Raw genomic sequence first — 21,314 nt, 5'->3', positions numbered from 1 at the left:
TGTGTGAATGTTTTTATTATTTCCCTCCAACTAAATAATTTACAACTTTCATAATCTTGCCTGGAACCGAATCCCAGTCCACTGTACACAGATGTACACATCCACACCCAGAGTACATTTTGTACTCACAATTGTGCGAACTGTTGGAAGAAGCCCCACCAAATGCATTACAATTTTATTTTTTCAGGCATCCCAGCTTCTAGTTTGTCAGATATAAAAGATACTGTATTATTGAAGGCTTTCATGGCTGGAATCAATGGGTTGTTGTAGGTTTTTCGAGCTGTATGGCCATGTTCTAGAAGCATTTTTTCCTGACATTTTGCCTGCATCTGTTGGAAACTGACCTCACAACCTCTGAGGATGCCTGTCATAGATGCAGGCGAAACGTCAGGAGAGAATGCTTATAGAACATGGCCATACAGCCCGAAAAACCTACAACAACCCACAGAAGGTACCATTGCTAGTATCATTCTACTTTGGACCCTTCCAGACAGGCCCTATATCCCAGGTTTTCTTATTTAAACTGAGTCCATGCTGCCAGATAATCTGGGATAAACAGAAAACTTGGGATCAGATCCTGGGATATAGGGCCTGTCTGGAAGGGCCCTTTGTCTGGGGATAGGTTGTCAAAGGAGGCATTCTCAAGATGTAGTGGTTAAGAGAATACTCTGTGAATTCAGGGGCCAAAACTCACTTCAGTCAAAAATTCCCAGGACGGACCACAACTCAGGGACAGAGGATGTGCTATTCATGAAACAATTCTCAAATTCAGCCCACCAGCATATCTAGATACAGAGCCAACATTGTGGGAAGCCACTGCCAGCTGGCACAGGAAATACAAAGCCTATGGATTTGGTGTCAAAGAGACACTTCCCCCATTCAGTACCTCTGCAAACTGTTATTCTCCTAGACTCTCTTCTGCCTCGACTCTTTCCCAGCTGCAAAATGAAAACCATTTATAGTGGCTTACAATGCAGGTTTGTATCAGAGCTATACAAATGTTCTTTCTGGAAAGGCTCACCTGGTTGTCTGACATATTGACATTAGGGAAGACATAAAAACCCTCTTTATTTCACTTCTGATATTTTCTTTAGCAGATGATTTTATGTCTTTTGTACACATTTTGTTTGCTCTGTAATATTTTAAAAAAATGTGTTTTCACTGTTTTGTATTCCTTAACTATTGTAAGTTGTGCTAAAATTGTTGAAGGACAGGATGCAAATACCTCCCTCTCAAAATAGACAAAGAACAGAGAATTTACAAGCAGTGCTCAGAGTACTGAGCAATTATTATATGTACTGTGTTTCGAAGGCATTCATGGCTGGAACCACTGAGTTGCTGTGAGTTTTCTGGGTTGTTTAGCCATGTTCCCGAAACATTCTCTCCTGACATTTCACCCACATCTATGACAGGTATCCTCAGAGGTTGTGAGGTCTGTTGGAAACTAGGCAAGTGGGGTTTATATATCTGTGGAATGTCCAGGGTGAGAGACATTCCATAGATTTTAGAGGTTAAAAAAAACACTCTAAAATCAGAACAGTAATTGAAGAACCCTCAGAAAACAGGGGAATTCCAGTCAGGAAACAATCAAGGCCAGCTAACAGCTCTCAACAAAGGATTCCCCCACCAAGAAGCAGCCAGACTTTGAACTGCAACGTTATTCAATGCTATTCAAGCTGGCCAATTGCATCATTATAATAATATAATAATAATAACTTTATTTTCGTATCCCACCTCCATCTCCCTGAAGGGTCTCGAAACAGCTTATATGGGGACAAGCCCAATCAACATAGATAAAATATCAGGTAAAGGTAATTTTCCCCTGATGTTAAGTCCAGTCATGTCTGACTCTGGGGATTGGTGTTCATCTCCATTTCTAAGCCAGAGTCGGCATTTCTAAGCCAGAGTCGACACCTCCAAGGTCATGTGGTTGGCATGACTGCATGGAGTGCCGTTACCTTCCCACCGGAGTGGTACCTATTGATCTTCTCACATTTGCATGTTTTCGAACTGCTAGGTTGGCAGAAGCTGGGGCTAACAGGGGGAGCTCATGCCACTCCCCGGATTTGAACTTGTGACTATTCAATCAGCAAGTTCAGCAGCTCAATAGTTTAACCCACTGTGCCAGCGGGGGCTCCTACATAGTTAAATAGACAACATCATAAAACAACATAACACAGTAGAAAAACAACCATTGTGCAAACAACCAATAACCTGAAACAGTAAATAGTTTCTTGCCTCAAGCAGTCTTTCTCCCACCCTGGACATTCCACATATATATAAACCCCATTTTCCTAGTTTCCAACAGACCTCTCAACCTCTGAGGATGCCAGCCATAGATGTGGGTGAAACATCAGGAGAGAATGTTTCGGGAACATGGCCAGACAGCGTGGAAAACTCACAGCAATCCATTCTATGTACTTACTTACTTGGCATTCAAGTTTTTCCCTCGGGTGTGCTTGCCCATAGCAGCTGCATATTGTACACCTTGATTATCATTGCTTAAGCTAGGAAGAGATATGTGGCACCAATGATTGATAGGTAAGAAATAAAAAATCATGAATAATGGAGGCCATGCATTCAGGCAAAATGAGGGAGGAGGCGCATACAATGTATTTAATGCAGCCGGAGAGGGTTCAAAGCTTTCTTGGAAGGAGGATGTTCACCTTATTCATTATCTTTTCTCCTCCCCAAGGAACAGATATATGGGATATATTATATATTATATGGAATTAGGCATCTTAACACCTGCTCCTCCAAGTTGGATCCAAAAAGGAATTTGATCCCCCAAACGAATCACAATGAAATATGTATTGTTGAAGAATTTCATGGCCGAAATCACTGGGTTGTTGTAGGTTTTTTTGGGCTATATGGCCAAGTTCTAGAGGCATTCTCTCCTGACGTTTCACCTGCATCTATGACCTCACTACCTCTGAGAATGCTTGCCATAGATGCAGATGAAATGTCGGGAGAGAATGCCTCTAGAACATGGCCATATAGTCCGAAAAAACCTACAACAACCCACAATGAAATAGTTAAGCATCTCCTCCATTACCAGTCTGATCCAAGCCTCCACATAAATGATACAGATGCAAAGTCACATCACATTTAATTTGGCCCTCAAATATGAACATCAGAAATATATAATTTTCCTTAGGAGTTACTATAAAAAATAAAACAAAACAAAAAAAAACCCCACAACTCTGCTTTCATTCAGCCTCTGGCTACCCTTCAAAGATTTGGTGTGATCTGTCAGCAGTGCATCTCCCCTCAGTTTGGCTTTGGGGAACTGTAATTCTCTTGCCTCAGGCCAAGAACCTGAAGCTGGCACAACTCTTTATGGCAAACGTTTGATGGAGCCATCCTGCTACAATCCTTTGGTAATGCTTTTATGACCAGTCTGATGAATTTTACAAAACTATCCCCCAAACCCCATGGAATAAAGGTAGTTAACATCTATGCAGCCATATATTGCAAGAGAACAAATTATCCAGTTATGCAGAATCTTGTCCTTTTTCACTAAGCTCCATCTGACAGGACTGCTGCATTCCTGCAAAGGGGCCAATAAGTGGCAGCAGTGGGTTTAACACTGGTTCAGAAAATAGATACAGGGAAAGTGCTGGGCCACACCTCACTTCATTCCAAATTACTGATTGCAAAATCTATGTACAGTGTTCCCTTGCTACTTTGTGGTCCACTTTTAGCGGACTCGCTTTTTCACGGGTTATTGTAAATAATAAAAATATTAAATAAATATTTATGTCCAGTGGAGGTCAGAGAGGGCAGGCACCCCAAATGTGCAGCAGCCTGAGCATGGCAGGGAAGGCCTGCCTCCCTGGCCTCCACAGACCCCGGAAGTGCGGCAGCCAGAGGCACGGTGGGGAAGGCCTCCCTCCCTGGCCTTCCTGCTGCTTGCATGGCTCCAGAGGCTCTGCAGAGGTCAGGGAGGCAGGCAACTACCCTTGGTATGGATCGGGAGGTGGGTAAGGAAGCACGGGTAAAAAAATAATACATAAAATAATATATAAATATTAAAATTAATATGGCACCCATACTTTGCGGATTTTCACTAGAACGGAACCCCTGCGATAAGTGAGGGAACACTGTGTTTTAAGGATACCTCCTCTCCCCACATGCAAAAGAGATCAAAGTCTTCAGGCACATGGTCACAAAACCTCACACTACATCTCACACATGATGTAAACCCACACGCTAAAAGCCATTCATGATGCTTACCATTCACTACTTAAACGTCTACAGCAATATGGGAAGCAAGATGGGATATAAGGTATGTTTACCAACATGCTGAGCCACATATTTTAACAGTGTGGTTTTAGATGGCACTGGAGAGCCAAGTGGTCTCATTGCTTATTATAAGAGACCAAACAATAAAAAGCAAGTGCATGCACAATACACATCTGATGTACGTACACTGCCCTCAGGTACCACAGCAAAATACAAAATCTTCACTATACATGCACACTTTGAATTCACATTAGTAAGCATCAATAAACATGGCAACTGCTGTCCTAGATGGTTGTTTCATCAAGTGAGTAAACAGGTGGGAAGCATGCAGACTTTCCAATGTTGTTGAAATGTTACTCTCAGCAGACATCGGCTGGGATCCTACATGGCTACAGCATAAGTAACTGCCAGCAAAGTTACATTCCACTTGCACCATGGAACCCCTATACTGGAAACCACTGCAAAGTCACTTCGAGTTTCTTTTAAGAGAGGAAAGCAGGATACAAATAAATATAATAATATAGGTAAAGGTTTCCCCTGACATTAAGTCTAGTCGTGTCTGACTCTGGGGGTTGGTGCTAATCTCCATTGCTAAGCCGAAGAGCTGGTGTTGTCTGGCATGACTGCATGGAGCATCGTTACCTTCCCACAGAAGCGGTACCTATTGATTTACTCATATTTGCATGTTTTCGAACAACAGAAACTGGCACTAACAGTGGGAGCTCATCCTTCTCCCTGGATTCGAACCACCAACCGTTCAGTTCGCAAATCCAGCAGCTCGGTGCTTTAACCCGCTGTGCCACCAGGGGGCCTCTATATAATGGCAATAAGTGGGTGGATCTCTGCTCAATGCACATGGATATGCTGTGGTGCAACTGCAAGGCATAATGCAGTCCACAATGGCATGAGACCTGGACCTGATCTGCAGTAAGGCTTCAAGCTCTATTATGGAATAAGCCCATTGGAGCCCACTGGGAATTACATACAGCACACCTCCCACCCCTCAAATGCACATAAATACATGTTCTATATGCAGAAGCCTTCCTTTCCATCAGCTAGATACTATTGTCTACTAAAAATACTGTGCGTGCTCAACACAACCTACACTTGCATGTAATTAACAGGATGCTGGCCTTATGTAGCCCAGCAAATAGTGATGAATGCTGGTAGTTCAAGTCCAACAACTTCTGGAGAGCTGCCTAAGTCCTGTCACTGAAGTAAAAGGCCAGGATCTCCACCTCTTTCTAAATATTTTGTGGATTGGATTACAAGTGAGCCCAGGAGTGGAGTTTTCAAATATGGTCAGGCAACCAACTGGTGGTGCAGCAATTTCCAGCTGGATAAACTGGTGCTTACTGGGGAAACTCAGGCTTTTCCCACACTGAATCCCAGACTAGAAATACATCCCACTATGAGGAAAAGATCCGGGTGGGGGGTGGGGTGAGAGTCTGTGTGCAGCCCTCTGCTCCATCCCTTCCATGCTCAGAATACACAACGCTGGCAACTTCACTTTATTGGTCACAACGTATGCTCAAAGACATGGGTATGTCCCTGTAACATGTATAAACTGAACTGAGAACCGCAATTCAGGTGATGATGATATTGATGGTGAAGATGATGATTGTGCAAATCCACCAGAATTCATATTGTGCAAATCTGCCAGGAATCACTTCTGAGCTGCTCCTGTTCATTTCAGTTGTGCTTGTACAGCAGCATACGCCACAATGTATGCAGTTTAAGTCATCAAGAGACTCATTTTTGCTAGAAGAGACCAATGTAGCTACTCTAGAGTTTGTCTCAGTGCAGTGAGTCTCTCACACCATAAGAGGTTGGAATGCAACTCCAAGAAATACCTAAAATTAAGAAAAACTTGTACTTTGAGTCCAGGTACATACTGAGGAATCTCACCTCTCTACTCATGGTTATTTGGTAACCAAATCACCACCATCTTTAAATGAAATGGATAATGGGAAAGATGTAAAACGAATAAAGGAAATATCCTTTTTGGAAAAAATATAAGGTAAAGGTAGTAAAGGTTTTCCCCTGACATTAAGCCCAGTCGTGTCTGACTCTGGGGGTTGGTGCTCATCTCCATTTTTAAGCTGAAGAGCCAGCATTGTCCGTAAACATGTCCAAGGTCATGTGGCTAGCATGACTTCATGGAACACTGTTACCTTTCTGCCGGAGTGGTACCTATTTATCTACTCATATTTGCATGTTTTCAAACTGCTAGGTTGGCAAAAGCTGGGGCTAACTGCGGGACTCATACCACTCTCTGGATTCAAACCTGTGACTTTTTGGTCAGCAAGTTCAGTAGCTCAGCGCTTTAACCCAGTGCATCACCAGGAGCTCCTTGGAAAAATATAAGTTAAATAGAATTTAGCTGACCTGAAACATGGATGTTTATTGAGAAATTTACCAGGAACTGTACAGTTTAATAAATAATATAATCTTTCTTTTTTGGTAATATATTATAGAATTCTACAGTGGAGTTATGATTGTAGCACTCATTCCCCCTTCTAAACAGCATTAGCCTCATTCTCTCTCCTGGTGTTTCTTTACTATTTTCCATGCAGTACATCCCTCTTTAGTATCTCCCAGACAGAGAAAAACATCCCTCTCCTGAACTTGATATCATCAAACATATATGATGCTTGCATTTTTTTTAAAAAAGAGGCAATAATAGAACAGACCTAAACAAGTTGAGCCACATGTGTCAAGTCCAGTGAGGGCCAAGATGAAAAGCAGGATACATTTACACTGAAAGAGATTGACCGTAAACATCCAGGTTTAGTCCTGGTCCTGGATAGGCACGTGGAGCATAATGGTTTGGAGGAAAGAAGAAGCAGGCTGCCTGAATCTCCAACCCAAAACCACCACAACATTGGGGATATATCTCAAAGCTTTCAGATCCTCCTGAAGATTCAATCATGTTGGGGTAACTCCAATCTCATTCATGACTTGCTTGCAGAGAGGAGGCCACTGCGCTTTCTTGTTTCCACGTCACCACTGCTGGCAGAATTCCCCCGCAATTGACATCCAGACTGCAGCAATTATTATAAATGCAGGAACATGAGGTTTCACCCTCAGAGCAGTGCTATATCCAACCCTCTCAGCCTTCAGAGGTTGGCACTGTAGCATGTAAACATATTTTTGAAAGAGAGGTTGGCTCCTGGCTCCTGATGCTCGGAAACGGATCAGCCTCCCCATGTAGGAGCCAGGAAGAGGAAGGGAATGGAGGCAAGGAAGGCTGACAAGAGGCTTTTCTTCCATGCATTGCTGTGATTCATTCTGCCTGACCACTGAGCCATTGGTAAGACAGCATTGCTTAGGAAAATGCAGTACAAAGGGAAGACAGGAACCCCTTGGCTTCTGAAATTTGTGAACTAGATAGAGACCTCCATCTACTCTTCTTCAGAAGTCCAAGGACAGAAGTATCTGACTCAACTACCTTTCCCTCAGTGACTGACATCTGAATGCAAAGTTGATGACAGGCCCCAGATCGCAGTGAGCAGTGTTGCAAAAGGGTTTCTCCCTGAATCCTGTAGCCAAGAACCCCACAAGAGAATATACTGGCAGAAAACCAACCTTGAGTATCAGGTGAACAAATTAAATCAGAGAAATCAGTCCAAACAAGAGGAAAGGGAAGACTGGACTATCCTTGTCACTGGACAGTTGTATGTCCTTATTAAATGTCAGCAATCGCTGCTTGGCTCACAACCAATCACATTTAGATTGTCCTGCTTCATACCATTTTTTTTGTCCCATCTTTTATTTTCCACTGAAGGCTGGGGACTTAAAGGAGATTAACATGGTTTTTATACTGACAAAAGTATGCTTTGGCTGTCATGACAAAACAGACATTGAAAGGGACGGGAGCGACTTTGATCTAAAGTTGTGTAAAACCCACAAGCCAAGTTGTTATGTTCATCCCCCTCCCAAAGAAACAGGATGAAAAACGCATTGTAAAAATAAAAACCTAGTTTCACATATCGCCTTTTTTCCCTTTGACTGATATGAGGCCTGAGAAACATTTACAGAACAGGAAAGACAAATTAATGCAGGAGACAGGAATTAGTAGAAATAGAGAAGAAGGATTCTCTTCTCACAGCCTCTGCTTCATCCCCATTTTGGCACGACAGAGGATCCAGTGATCCTAGGAAAGGAGCATTACCCCACACTAGGTGGCAACAAGGCCATTTCCTCTGTTAGCCACTGATCAAAATGCAAACATTTTGAAACCTGTGACAACAAAAGCCCTAATATAAACTGGGAGACTGTGATACGGATGGCACACATGCTCGATTTTCCCATTCACAACTGGAAAGAGAGGATTCCATGTCTGCATAAAATATAAACTTAGCAGATGACACCCCCCTCCCTTTTCCCTACCCTGCATGCAGTGCCCAATATTAAAGAGGGGGAAAACCCTCTCCAGCTCCCAGGCAGGCAGAGATAACAGGGTGCACAAGGAAGGTTTCTGCAGTGATCAGTGCAAAAGTGCTGGAGTGAACTTACAGAGCGGCTCTGTCCATTGTAGGATGGTTAAAATCCATGAACCCTTTCTTTTAGTTCCTATGCATGGCCTGTTTCCACAGCACCACTGCCTCCATATTACACCCACTAGGCCTCCAGTATAGAGATTTCTTCCTGGTAGAACCTCACTTTCATAAGCAGATTATATGGTTAGGCTTGAGCCTGACACTTTTGGTGTAAGTTTATCAACAAAACTAAATGTTTTCATCATTCCCCTTCAGCATGGTCACAATGTAAAACTTCTGTTATATCTTCTGTGATCCTTATATCCAACCAAAGCATACTCTCAGCTGCCATATTAAGACTATGTCTGTATCTCTCAAACCATCTTCTTTCCACTAGCAAACCTGTATCCATCGTCAGCAATGTTCCTTCCCTGAGCTCCCTGTGCCTGAGTGTCCAAGGCAGAGGGTCTTGAAGGTTCAGCCCAGTAGGTGAAGGAGGTGAAGGGGACTTAGCAATGTCCAGCACTTTTGGTCCTTGGCTTACCCTTCCATTAAAACAAACAAACAAGTGTGCTAGTGAGCCTGGGGATTTCAGAGCTGAAGAGGGGCTTCCCTGTCACTTTCCCCCACCTGTGTTTCCCATGCATAAGGACAAAGATTCCTCAATGGCAGCATCAGTTGTTGGCTTCACCTTCCTCCTCATCAAAAGATTGCACCCCAGAAGATGTAACATCAGAGACCTTGCGACTGAGGGCAGCAGGTTCAGGCTCTTCCCGGGGTGAAAGGGACTCCAAGTCCCGGCACACAACATCGTCCTCCTCCGGTGAAGGCTTCTTGTTCAATAGTGGGGCTTTCTCTAGCAAGGGATTCCCTTCCTCCTCTGTGTGAATGCCCACAAAGGTGCTGGACTCAGCACTGCCACCATTGCCACCACTGGGAATTGTCTGAGTGGGCCACACCTCCACAAGGCCTGTATTTTGGAGTAGGGCCTGTTGCAGTTGCTGGTTGTGTTGCAGTTGCAGATGCTGCTGTTGTTGTTGCTGCTGCTGCAACTGCTGTTGTTGCTGCAACTGTTGTTGCTGCAGTTGCTGTTGCTGCAGCTGTTGCAGCTGCATCAACTGGTGCTGCTGGATAAGGTTGTTCTGGATAAGAACATTTTCCTGCAAACTGGATTGGGAGTCTTCGAAGTTCTGGCCAAGATAGGATCCAGTAGCTGGAGAAGCAATGAGGGACTGGTCACTGGTCTCCCAGGCTTCAGAAGAACCCAGGCAGTACATGCCTTGAGAGACGTAAGAGTGAGGCCAGCTATCGTACTGTGCTTGAGTCATTTGATCTGTTAAGAGAAGGGAAGAAAGAAAGAAATGTGAATACGAAGGCAGTGTCTAGCAAATGATGATGATGATGATGATGATGATGATGATGTCGATGTTGCAATCCCAGGTGACAGCAGGATTGAAGAGAAACAACTGGAAAAGCTGACATGATATGAGGATTTAAAGATCGAACTGCAAAGACTCTGGCACAAGACAGTAAAGGTGGTCCCAGTGGTGATCAGCACACTGGGTGTAGTGCCTAAAGACCTTGGCCTGCACTTAAACACAATGGGCACTGACAAAATTACCATCTGCTATCTGTAGAAGGTCACCTTACTGGGATCTCCATGCATTATTCTTCGATACATTGCATAGTCCTAGATACTTGGGAAGTGCTCGACAAGTGATCCAATACAACAGCCAGCAGAGTGATCTTGTCTGCTTTGGACTCATCTTGTTATGTTTCAGATAACAACAACAACAACAACAACAACAACAACAACAAAATATCTGACACAATATGAGGATTTATAGAACTGCAGACTGGCACAAGCCAGTAAAGGTGGTCCTAGTGGTGATCAGCACACTGGGTGCAGTGCCTAAAGACCTTGGCCTGCACTTAAAAACAATCAGCGCTAACAAAATTACCATCTGTCAGCTGCAAAAGGCCTCCCTACTCAGATCTGCACACATTATGTGCCGATACATCACACTGTCCTAGATACTTGGGAAGTGTCCGACGTGTGATAAAATAGAATAGCCAACATAGTGATCTTGTTTGCTATGTACTAATTTTGTTATGTATCAAATAGTAATAGTAGTAGTAGTAATAATAATAATAATAATAATAATTATTATTATTATTATTATAAACAACTTTATTTATATTCTGCCCTATCTCCCCTGGGGAACTCAGGGCAAAGTCCAACAATAAAAAGGCAAACATGCAATGTCTTAATAACAATAAATACAAATATAAAACCTCAAGATAACCCCATATGAAAAGCAACTTAAGCATAACAACTATAATTTAAATAAAACATAATATATTGAAAATCATAACTAACATAGAACTTAAACATAAAATATCCAATTTAATATATCAAAACAACACAAAGGTTCACAAATGTATTCATAGTTTGTATGGCCAAAGTTGTTGAATGGCCTAATGTGATCGAACTAGGCCCGAGTGCCAATCAGCACTCAACTATCCAATCAGCAGTCTGGTAGTAGTTTCTCTTCATCTAATCTTCCTCCTCCTCCTCCATTGCTTCACACTATAAGTAAGGGCTCATTGTACTGAACATTCCTCCACATATAGTAAAATATGCATACAGACAATTATAATACAATTAAAATACACATAAAATTAAAACACACAGACATAAATGAAAGCACACATTAAAACAATTAAATCAATAAAATAGCAACAAGCACACTACTCACCTTGTAGGTTCTCACCCTGGTTATCTGCCACCTCCTGGTCATTGTAGTTCCCAGCTTGGTTCTCCTGGGTTGAGTTAACACTCATATCCTCACCATCCATGGAAGACCAGGCCATGAGGGTGGCTTCTGAGATGGCAAACTGTTCCATAACCCCTGCATGACAGGCAAAGTAGAACAAAAGCAATGGGCTGAACAGAGTTCTTCTACATCTCCTCGACCATGTGTTAATATCTATAATCTTTGCCGCTTCACTCCTTTTGGTTGTCTCACTACCCAAACCATGAAAGTCCCAGAGGAAATGTAGACTCATCTACATTGATCACTTAAGTCAGTGTGACTCTATAACAGAATGGACTCTAGAATGGAAATCAGAACTCTGCACTAGGATATGGGTTCTCCCCTGAGTTAGGGTATGTATTAACAGCTAGGCTGGTTCCCAAATGAAACTGGCTGCAGCTGTCTCGACAGCCATCCATTGGTCCATTTCAGGTTGCATGAGGACGAAGGATGGCAGTCCCCTCCACTCCCCTTCCCACATGATGTTGCTGTTCCACCCAAGATAGCCCTACTACATTTGCTCCGGCTGATGGCAGCCAAGGTGCCCAAAGAGTAAGGTAGGTGCTAATGTTGTGGATGGCGACAACTGCAAAATATGGAAAAGGGTGACATTTGTGGTGGCTGCCCAGTGTGCCCAACTGTTTTAGGTGTGGCTGCCCAGTGGGGACTCCCTGCTGCCTTCAAGATGGATAAGCAAGTTCCAGTCAGACTATGAAGTGTGTGGGGATTTGTAAAAAGGCACCATGATATGATGGGTTGACTGGAAAGGCATGTGTCGGCAGCTAATTGGCTGAGCATGCCAGGAGACAGAATTCTGATTGGCTACTGTCTCTGGCCTGCTGAGAAAAATGGTTTTAACCGCCACTTTCACCTCAGAGACTGAAGAGAGTGCTGACTGGAAACAGCCAGGAAGAAAATGGCTGCCAACTCTCTGAAGCCCGATCATTTCTAAGGCATGAAGCATATTTTAAAGACTGTTTAAAAGGACTGTTTATTCCCTCTGTTCTCTGTAAGAATTCAGAGAGACTGCTGTATATATTGTTGCTCTGTTTGACATTTTGTACTGAAGTAAAGTTACTGTTACTCGTTACACAAATCTGAGTGACACATTATTATACTGCAGGGTATATTTCGGCTCAGAAACTCTGGTAAAACTTATTTACATTCGCAATCTCCAACAAAGCGGGCTTGTCTGGCGCTTGGGATACCAGATTGAGCCTGCTTAATGGGTCAGTATACAAGCGCCTTGTGATTACAGTTCTGGCCAATCTGGCTCACTTTTCTATAGCTTTCGGCAGGCTATAGAACTTCATATTTTAAAACTGGTTCCCAAACTTTTTTTTTTTTTTACCAGGGACCACTTTGACCAGAGACCACTCTCCAGCATTAGTACCAAAAGGGTTATGAATCAGGTTTGGGTCAACTTTAGATTCAGTTTGGTGATTTGGGGTGCTGATTCAGAAAATTGCCTTGGATAGACCACATCAGCTCTAGTTTCAGATACAGAATATATGCCATCCAGTAGTCACCATCTTCTTGCCCACATAAAACCATATTTAATAAGCCTCTGCACTATAAGAGAGCTTTGCAAGACCAGTTGCTCTTGTTGCAACCATGTAGTAACAGTGAGGCAGTGGACCATATTTTAGTTCTTGTGAACCACTGGTGGTCCATGGACTGGTTTCATATTCTAAAACTGGTTTCATACTCTAAAACAGAAGAATTTGAATGTGAACATGCATTCAAAACATGGGGTCAAAAACTAAACATTTTATTTCCTCATCACTCTCGTACAAAATTAAGAAATGGATGGGACATTTGAAAATTATATTCCTGTGTGGCCTGTGTTGAGATGCTGAACCTTTCCACATTTCCAACAGAGGGAGCTAAAAACTAGGATCTTCTGATACACATCTGGGTGAATTGCAAAGTTCACAACAGTCCAACAACTGCAAAGCCCTACTAAATAGTGGGGAAAATGCTTGAGAAGAAAGTCAGAAGTAGATCTTCACATGAAATAATTTCTGAATGTGGTTCTAGTTTTGAACACAAATTCCTGGGCTCAGCAGGTGCTTAAAGGCACTACAGACTCACTAAAAAAAAACCTTAACCTCCTCAAACTATTCATGCAATAATGAAGGAAGATGCATTCAAAAAGATCCAGTGTCTCCAATAAAAATGGTGTTTTAAAAAGAGTCAATCTGAGTCAGCCAACCACACAGTCTCAGCTCTCTTTCCCATCCAACCCCTCCCCTCCTCCAGTTCCACCAAGAAACACATCCTGATGGACCATTAAAAAGCTATAGTGTACCTGCAAGGAATCGGGCCTCCTTTTCACCATCACTAAGGTCAGAGTAAGCATCAGCATCCTTCCGTACGGTTTCATGGGTGTGGATCTGCTGCTGGCTAGCTCCTTGTCCCCAGCCCTGCCATTCAATCATGTGGGCAACACGACCACTACCCATGGCAGTGGGCTTGGTGACGTGATCCTTCATGCTGCGAGATATCCCTAAGGCGCCAGACATTGAGAAAACAAGAAGGGGCTATTATACAGCTCCAGAACCGTTGGCCACATAATCCAAATGACAGATCTATTTTGACCCACTTCCCCCTGCCCTCCTTACATGAAAGAACCATGTAAGAGTTGGAAAACACCAAGGATGCAGTCTCAGGGCCTGTCAACACAGCCATATAACCCAGAATATCAAGGCAGAATAACTCACAATATTTGCTTTGAACTGGGTTATCTGAGTCCACACTGCCATATATCCCAGTTCAAAGCAGAAAATGTGGGATTTTATTTAGCTGTGTGGAAGAGGCCTCACAAATATACTCACTCACCACCTTCTAATCTAATTGTGGACTATTCAGTCATTGATACTGGAGAAGCCAAATGAACTGGATATCAAGGGACTAATGGCAATGATAGTATGATCATGGGTATTTATAATTACCATTATAGTATTTATAATTACATTCAACAGCTAATTGCTAAAGATCAAACTAGACATTGTATTAGTTGTGTGTAAACAATTTAAACATGCAAGAAAGAGCAATAGCTGGATCACAGAAGGCAGGGAAAGAGATGAGCTCTTTCTGTCATGTCTTGCTTTTGGTAACAGTAGTCCACGTTGTTGTTGTTCATTCGTTCAGTCGTCTCCGACTCTTCGTGACCTCATGGACCAGCCCACAACCATCCTGAAATTGCTCTTTGCTTTGAGGACAGAGGATTCTATGAGTCTTTCCCTCCTAACGTAAAGAGCACTTTGGGTTGGATCTTTAGTCAGGAGTATGACACAGGAGCTTGACGGTGTGTATAAATAAAACAATCTAACTTACAAACCTCTAACTTGGCACTAAAAGAATTTACCACTAATCCTAGTGGTAGTTATATCCATTATCCCTCTTAAAAGAAAGGTTGTCTTTAAAAATTTGTCAAAACTTTTTAAAAAAAATACATAAAATCAGTAGATGTATGAATTTTTCTGAAAGTTGGGGGGAATGATTCCTTGTTATCTCCTGTCATTGTATACACAATTCAAGGAGATAGCTCTTGTAGTTTTTTAAAAATGTTGTTTATAAAAACTTTGAAAATTCCCCCAAAATCTGCGGATGTGAAACATTTTGAAATTTGGTGGACTAACTATGTTCTACAATTGTAGCAAATTTCACCCCAATAGCTTTAAAAATTAGGGAGAAAGGGACCTCTGAAGTTTCTCCAATTATAGTAATTTATGCACAATTACTATAACGAAATAGTAACTAAATTTAGTTACTCTTGTTATAGTAACACATTTTTCACTAACCATACTTTAGAAACACTTTAGAAAGGAAATGTCACCCCCCCCCCCAGTTTTGTAATGACTTTTGAACCATTTTAATGGATCACACATCTTTATTAACTGCCATGACAACCATCTATGAAATCCTGAGATTTTTAGTTTAATGAGGCAGGAAAGGGGTTCTCTGGCTAAGAGGTCCAAATGCCCCTTCTCAAACTGCAGATCTCAGGATTCCATGGGATGTTATCATGACAGCTAAAGTGGAATATACCATTAAAACTGTTAGTATGAATGGGTCCCAAGACTACTGTGTAGTAGTTCGACACTCAAACTACTACACAGCCCTAACTAAGGCCCCAACAACACTGCTATATACAGGCAGTTGCCATGTTAGGAACAAGATAGGTTCTGTAGGTTTGTTCTTAAGTTGAATGTATACGTAAGTTGGAACAGGCACATTTTAAGTGTAATTTTTATATATAGCTTTGCATTTGTTTTGCTGTCTGTGCCCCTGTTCAGAAGACTTCACCTCACTGTCTGTCCTGTGATCACTGCATTTTGAAAAAAAATGGCTTGTAGAAGAAACAAGGATTAATGATAAACCTTCTGTGGAGACACCTTTTCCCCATGATAACTTCTTCAGGAGTAAATTTCCCTTCTGAGGGGTATATTTCTCTAATTTCCTGCTGCCCCACCCCCATTCTTAACTATGACTCATTTATAAGTGAGATGTTTGTAACTCAGGGACTGCCTGTAATGCAGTTTGAAACTGCATTATATCAGTGGTTCTCAACCTATGGGTCCCCAGGTGTTTTGGACTACAACTCCCAGAAATCCCAGCCAGTTTACCAGCTGTTAGAATTTCTGGGAGTTGAAGGCCAAAACATTTGAGGACCCACAGGCTGAGAACCTGTGGTCAGTGTAAACTCATATAATGCAGTTTAACGGCATTATATGAGTCTACACCAGTGGTTCTCAACCTGTCAGTCCCCAGGTGTTTTGGCCTTCAAATCACTGACCATATAACCACAGAGTAATATGGTCAGTGTAAACCAGTGGTTCTCAACCTGTGGATACCCAGATGTTTTAGCCTTCAACTCCCAGAAATCCTAACAGCTGGTAAACTGGCCGGGATTTCTGGGAGTTGTAGACCAAAACATCTGGAGACCCACAGGTTGAGAACCACTGGTGTAAACTCATATAATGCAGTTTAACTCAACCAATGGTATTCAACCTGTGAGTCCCCAGATGTTTTGGCCTTCAACTCACTGACCATATAACCACTGGGTTATATGGTCAGTGTAAATTCATATAATGCAGTTTAACTGCATGATATGAGTCTACACCAGTGGTTGTCAACCTTTGGGTCCCCAAATGTTTTGGTCTTCAACTCTCCGAAATCCTAACAGCTGGTAAACTGGCTGGGATTTCTGGGAGTTGTAGACCAAAACATCTGAGGACCCAAAGGTTGACAGCCACTGGTCTACATTGATCATATAATGCAGTTTCAAACTGAGTTATTTGACACTGTAGATCCAACCTTAGTTGTTGTTTTAATTCATTACATTTGTTTTTCTGAAAAAGTCATTTTACACATCAATCACTTGCTTCATCATCAAATTTTGCCATAAAATACTGTGACAAACAAAGGAAGACAGTTCTGTGCCTCAAGAGCAACTTGAGAAACTGAGGAATGTATGAATTCAAGCCTGGATGGTTACGGAAGTCAACACACTTATTTTAAAAATGTATTTGGGGGATAAAACCAACATTAATAAAAGGTTAGAAAGATCTGAGATCCAAGGGTTTGTGATCCTCACCGGAGAAAGATGACTTTGCAAGTGCTCCAATCCCATATGCATTGGAGTTTCGCTTCAGCTTAGGAAGGATGGAGGTTGTATCTTCCATGGAGAGCTGAAAGAATGAACAGTTATGAGACGAAGTGAAGGAGGCATTCAATCTCAATTTCTAAGAATACAAGGGATTAAGAAAAACATGGAAGATGAAGGAACAAATAAAGATAGAAAATAACTAACTGTGGATTGCGGGGGGGGGGGGGGGGAGTGGTGCTTCCTCAGATAAGGGTTTGCTCATGTGATGGAATTATATAGGCATACTGTCATCATTTTGGATTTTCTACTGCAAGGAGCAAAGTATTTTGGTTATAACTGGTGTATGCTGGGCTACAGTGAAGTGTGTTTTTGGCTAGCAATTCATTGAAAAATGTATGAGGGGGTTAAATAGATCTCGATAAAGAGCAGTGGCAAAACAGAGGAGAGAAACAAGAATACAAAATGATTACTGTCTGGATAAAGGTTAGGGCTGAAGAGAGAAGGAGCAAAGTCAGAAAGATATTTTAAAAGAGGAAGTTGGTGTGTGTCCAAAACCAAAGTATCTTTTTAAAAATTAACTTTGTCAGAATTAGTTTAGCATGAAAGATAGTACTATAAATTACATAAATGATGGGCTATTCATTGGGGAACCCCCAGTGGTGCAACGGTTTAAATCACTGAGCTGCTGAACTTGCTGACCAAAATGTTGATGGTTCGAATCTGGGGAGTGGGGTGAGCTCCCGCTGTTAGTCCCAGCTTCTGCCAATCTAGCAGCTCAAAAATATGCTAACGTGAGTAGATCAATAGGTGCTGCTTCTGCAGGAAGGTAACGGCACTCCATGCAGTCATGCTGGCCACATGATCTTGGAGATGTCTACAGACAACGCTGGCTCTTCGACTTAGAAAGGGAGATGAGCACCACCTCCCAGAGTTGGACACGATTAGACTTAATGTCAGGGGAAACCTTTACCTTTACTATTCATGACAACCACAACCTTGTGTTAATTTCCTGTCCTATCTCTTGCACAAGAGCTTAGAAGCAGCTACTTAACAAATATTGAAATGCCCGGAATTAATTCTGTCTTTGCAGTAAGTAAATAAAAATAAGCCACAGTACAACTGTAACATAGTGAGGGAAAACCTCCCTACTTTTCTAGATTAATTATGTGTTTTACTTCCATTGTGTCAGGGCATCACAATTTAGATATGTCTTGCACAAACCAGTATGTTATAGAATATTGACTTTTAAAACTAACTAAAAATAATTGTTTCTTTTTGATAAATGAAAAAGTAATTTTTTTTAAAAAAAACCCTCAACTATGACAGTAACAAATGTCTTTTTTAAAGACAACTTGCCAAATTTGGTACTAATAAACTATGGAAATGTCCTAACATGTTGTATCCTTGAAACCTTAAAAGCACACTGAAAACATTAAGGCTTTTTTATGTCAGAATTTTTCAAATTCGGTGAGCAGAGTGAGCTCCCATCTGACAGCTGCAGCTTCCCATGCAGGGACATAAGAGAAGCCTCCCACAGGATGGCAAAATATCTGAGCATCCTCTGGGCAATGTCCTTGCAGACAGCCAATTCTCTCAAACCAGAAGTGACTTGCAGTTTCTCAAGTCGCCCCTGACATGAAAAAAGATGCAGGTAATCATTATACCTTTCCTTAGGAATTTAATGAGGAACAAGAACACATCCACCCTGAAGTATAAACCAAATTGTGCCATCAGAATAGCGAGGCCTTGCTACTCACTTCAAGACTCAGCAGCAGCAAGTATTCCATACAGACAGAACACTTCAGGGAATAAAGGCTATACTTACATTAATGCCATCCCAGGAGAAATCTGTGCGTGTTTGCTATGGAGAAAGAAGACAGCAAGTCAGTGATACAACTCTGCTTATAAGGCATGAGTCTGTCTCTCCACCAGCTCACCCATTTAACTAGGTCCACCAGCTAACTATATGTAAGAAAATAAACTCAAGATCAGTCCAAGTGAGAAGGGCATAGGAGGAGAAAGACCATGGTTGAATATGCTCAAGACAGTCACAGTCTGTTACATAAAGAAAGGAAAGCACAGTCACAAAGAGATTGACAAAGGAAGAAAGAGAGAAATGGAGACACACAGAGAAGAAAGAAGTGTGCATAATAAAAACCCTTATGGGATACAAGCCCCACTGTGCTCAAGCCTCTTTAGTCTTTTGTGGCTTAACAACAGATCTCTTACACCAGCAGGTGTATATTCAAGGGAGATGGATTGATGAGATTAAATGCTTATTTACAAAAGTAAGAGTAGGAGCATGCAGAATTATAGAATAACATTGGGTTTTCTGTGGCTCAGGGCTAGCAGCCATCTTCTTTCCTGCTTTAATGCCAGCTCCTGCATTTCTTCTGTCTTCTTATATCTCTTTTTGCTCCTTTAGTTGTTGCTGTTTTTGTTTGCTTTCAAATAATTTCTGACTTATGATGACTTTAAGGTGAACCAGTCACATGGTTTTCTTTCCAGAATTTGTTCAGAGGAGAATTAACCCTTACCTTCTTTTGTATGACTTGCAAATGTTACTCAGTAAGTTTCCATGGCAAAGCAGGGATTTTCCAGTATCCAACATGCAAACCACTGCACCATTCTGGCTCTATCCTTCATTTTGTTAGTCCTAAGTTTGATTTCAAGTTCTCTTTTCCTCTTACCCACCCTTTAAATATTATGAAATTTTCGGGTAGTGCAACACATTTGGAAGTAGATTAAACTAAACTGGCTTCGTTGTACAGCACCTACCCAAACACCCCAGGAAGAAATTTGAGGTTGAGGCCACGGTGGCGCAATAGGTAAACCCTTGTGCTACTGAATTGCTGACCTGAAGGTTGGCAGTTCGAATCCATGTGATGGGGTGAACTACTGCTGTTAGTCCTAGCTCCTGCCAACCTAGCAGTTCAAAAACATGCAAATGCTAAAAGATAAATAGGTCCTGCTTCAGCAGGAAAAGGCAAAAAGATACCCCAAGCAGTTTTGCCAACCACACAACCAGGAGGTGACAACGCAAGCTCCTCGGCTTGAAAATGGAGAAAAACACCTCCTCCAGAGCTAGAAATGAGCATTGCCTCTAGAAGCCGGAAATGAAAGGAGAAACCTTTGTCTTGTCTGTGTTTGTGCTTCTCATTGTATGTGACTGTAAGGCATGGAATGTTTGCCTATGTCTGCTGTAAATGCTGTAATCTGCTCTGAGTCCCCAAGGGGAAAAGGGTGAAATATAAATAAAGTGTATTATTATTATTATTTATTTTATTATTTATTTATTCGTTTAGAGCATTTATACCCCCTCCTTCTTGACCACCGAGGAGGGACTCAGGACCACTTCCAACAGACATCAATTCAATGCCAACACAATATAAAACACCAATAAAACACAACAAAATACATAAATATGGTTATAAATATAAAAATGGTTATAAAATGGTTATTGACCACAGCATCCACTGATTGTGGATTGGAACCGAACCCAACAACTGCAGTATTCACATCTCAGCCCCCCTTACACACAGCTGAATAAAATCCCACATTATCTGCTTTGAACTGAAATATATGGCAGTGTGGGCTTTACCTGTAAACTACCAAAAATGTCTGTAATAGTAAGGAAGGGTGGCAGTATCCACCCCCCCCCCCCCCCCAGCCAAAGCATATGGGTTGATGAATGCTGTGTTAGGGTTACATGCACGTATGTCAAATACACACGTTTACTCTTATTGCTATTTTGAGGAATTTAGAAGCAAAGAGATAAACATCTTTTCCCTGTGCAAGTTCACTGGCTGAAAAAGAAAAGTGCCCCTCCACACACATACACACATCCCTTTTCAGCAGGAAGGAGGTGCCATTGAATGAAAATGCACGGGGATTACATTTTTCTTTGTTCTGCTTTCTCTTATAGCAGTTTAGCAGTGGAATCTCAGGCCCCATCTACACTTCCACATAAAATTCAGATGATCTGCTTTGAACCAGATTATATGGCAGAGCAGACTCATACAGGGCCCATCCAGCCAGCCCCTTTATTGCAGAAACTTCCGCAATGAAAAGGGGGCTGTCCAGATGACGTTCTGGCCAACCTTAATTTGCCACAAACCAGAAAAACCCTGGTTTATGGAGAATTAGATAGTGGATATA

The 21,314-nt window shown here is 41.9% G+C and overlaps 1 protein-coding gene across 2 annotated transcripts in view; it reads right to left on the bottom strand.

Moving 5' to 3' along the window:
- Positions 1 to 1,409: 1,409 nt before the first annotated feature.
- The window catches only part of FAM131B (family with sequence similarity 131 member B), a 61,554-nt gene continuing 41,649 nt past the window's right edge, over positions 1,410 to 21,314 (bottom strand). Inside the window, exons 3-7 of one of the 2 annotated variants that reach the window (XM_060762666.2) lie at positions 18,982 to 19,017; positions 17,145 to 17,238; positions 13,854 to 14,051; positions 11,486 to 11,638; positions 1,410 to 10,059 (exon numbers count right to left, since the gene is read on the bottom strand). In XM_060762666.2, coding sequence (XP_060618649.2) covers positions 9,401 to 10,059; positions 11,486 to 11,638; positions 13,854 to 14,051; positions 17,145 to 17,238; positions 18,982 to 19,017 — 1,140 coding nt within the window. In that variant the 3' untranslated portion in view covers positions 1,410 to 9,400. Of the gene's footprint in view, positions 10,060 to 11,485; positions 11,639 to 13,853; positions 14,062 to 17,144; positions 17,239 to 18,981; positions 19,018 to 21,314 lie in introns of both variants that reach the window. The other variant, XM_067464322.1, reaches the window with a different exon arrangement.

Source organism: Anolis sagrei, chromosome 2, assembly GCF_037176765.1.
Source record: "Anolis sagrei isolate rAnoSag1 chromosome 2, rAnoSag1.mat, whole genome shotgun sequence".
Lineage (NCBI taxonomy): Eukaryota > Metazoa > Chordata > Lepidosauria > Squamata > Dactyloidae > Anolis > Anolis sagrei.
This window is presented reverse-complemented; position numbering and strand designations above follow the sequence as displayed.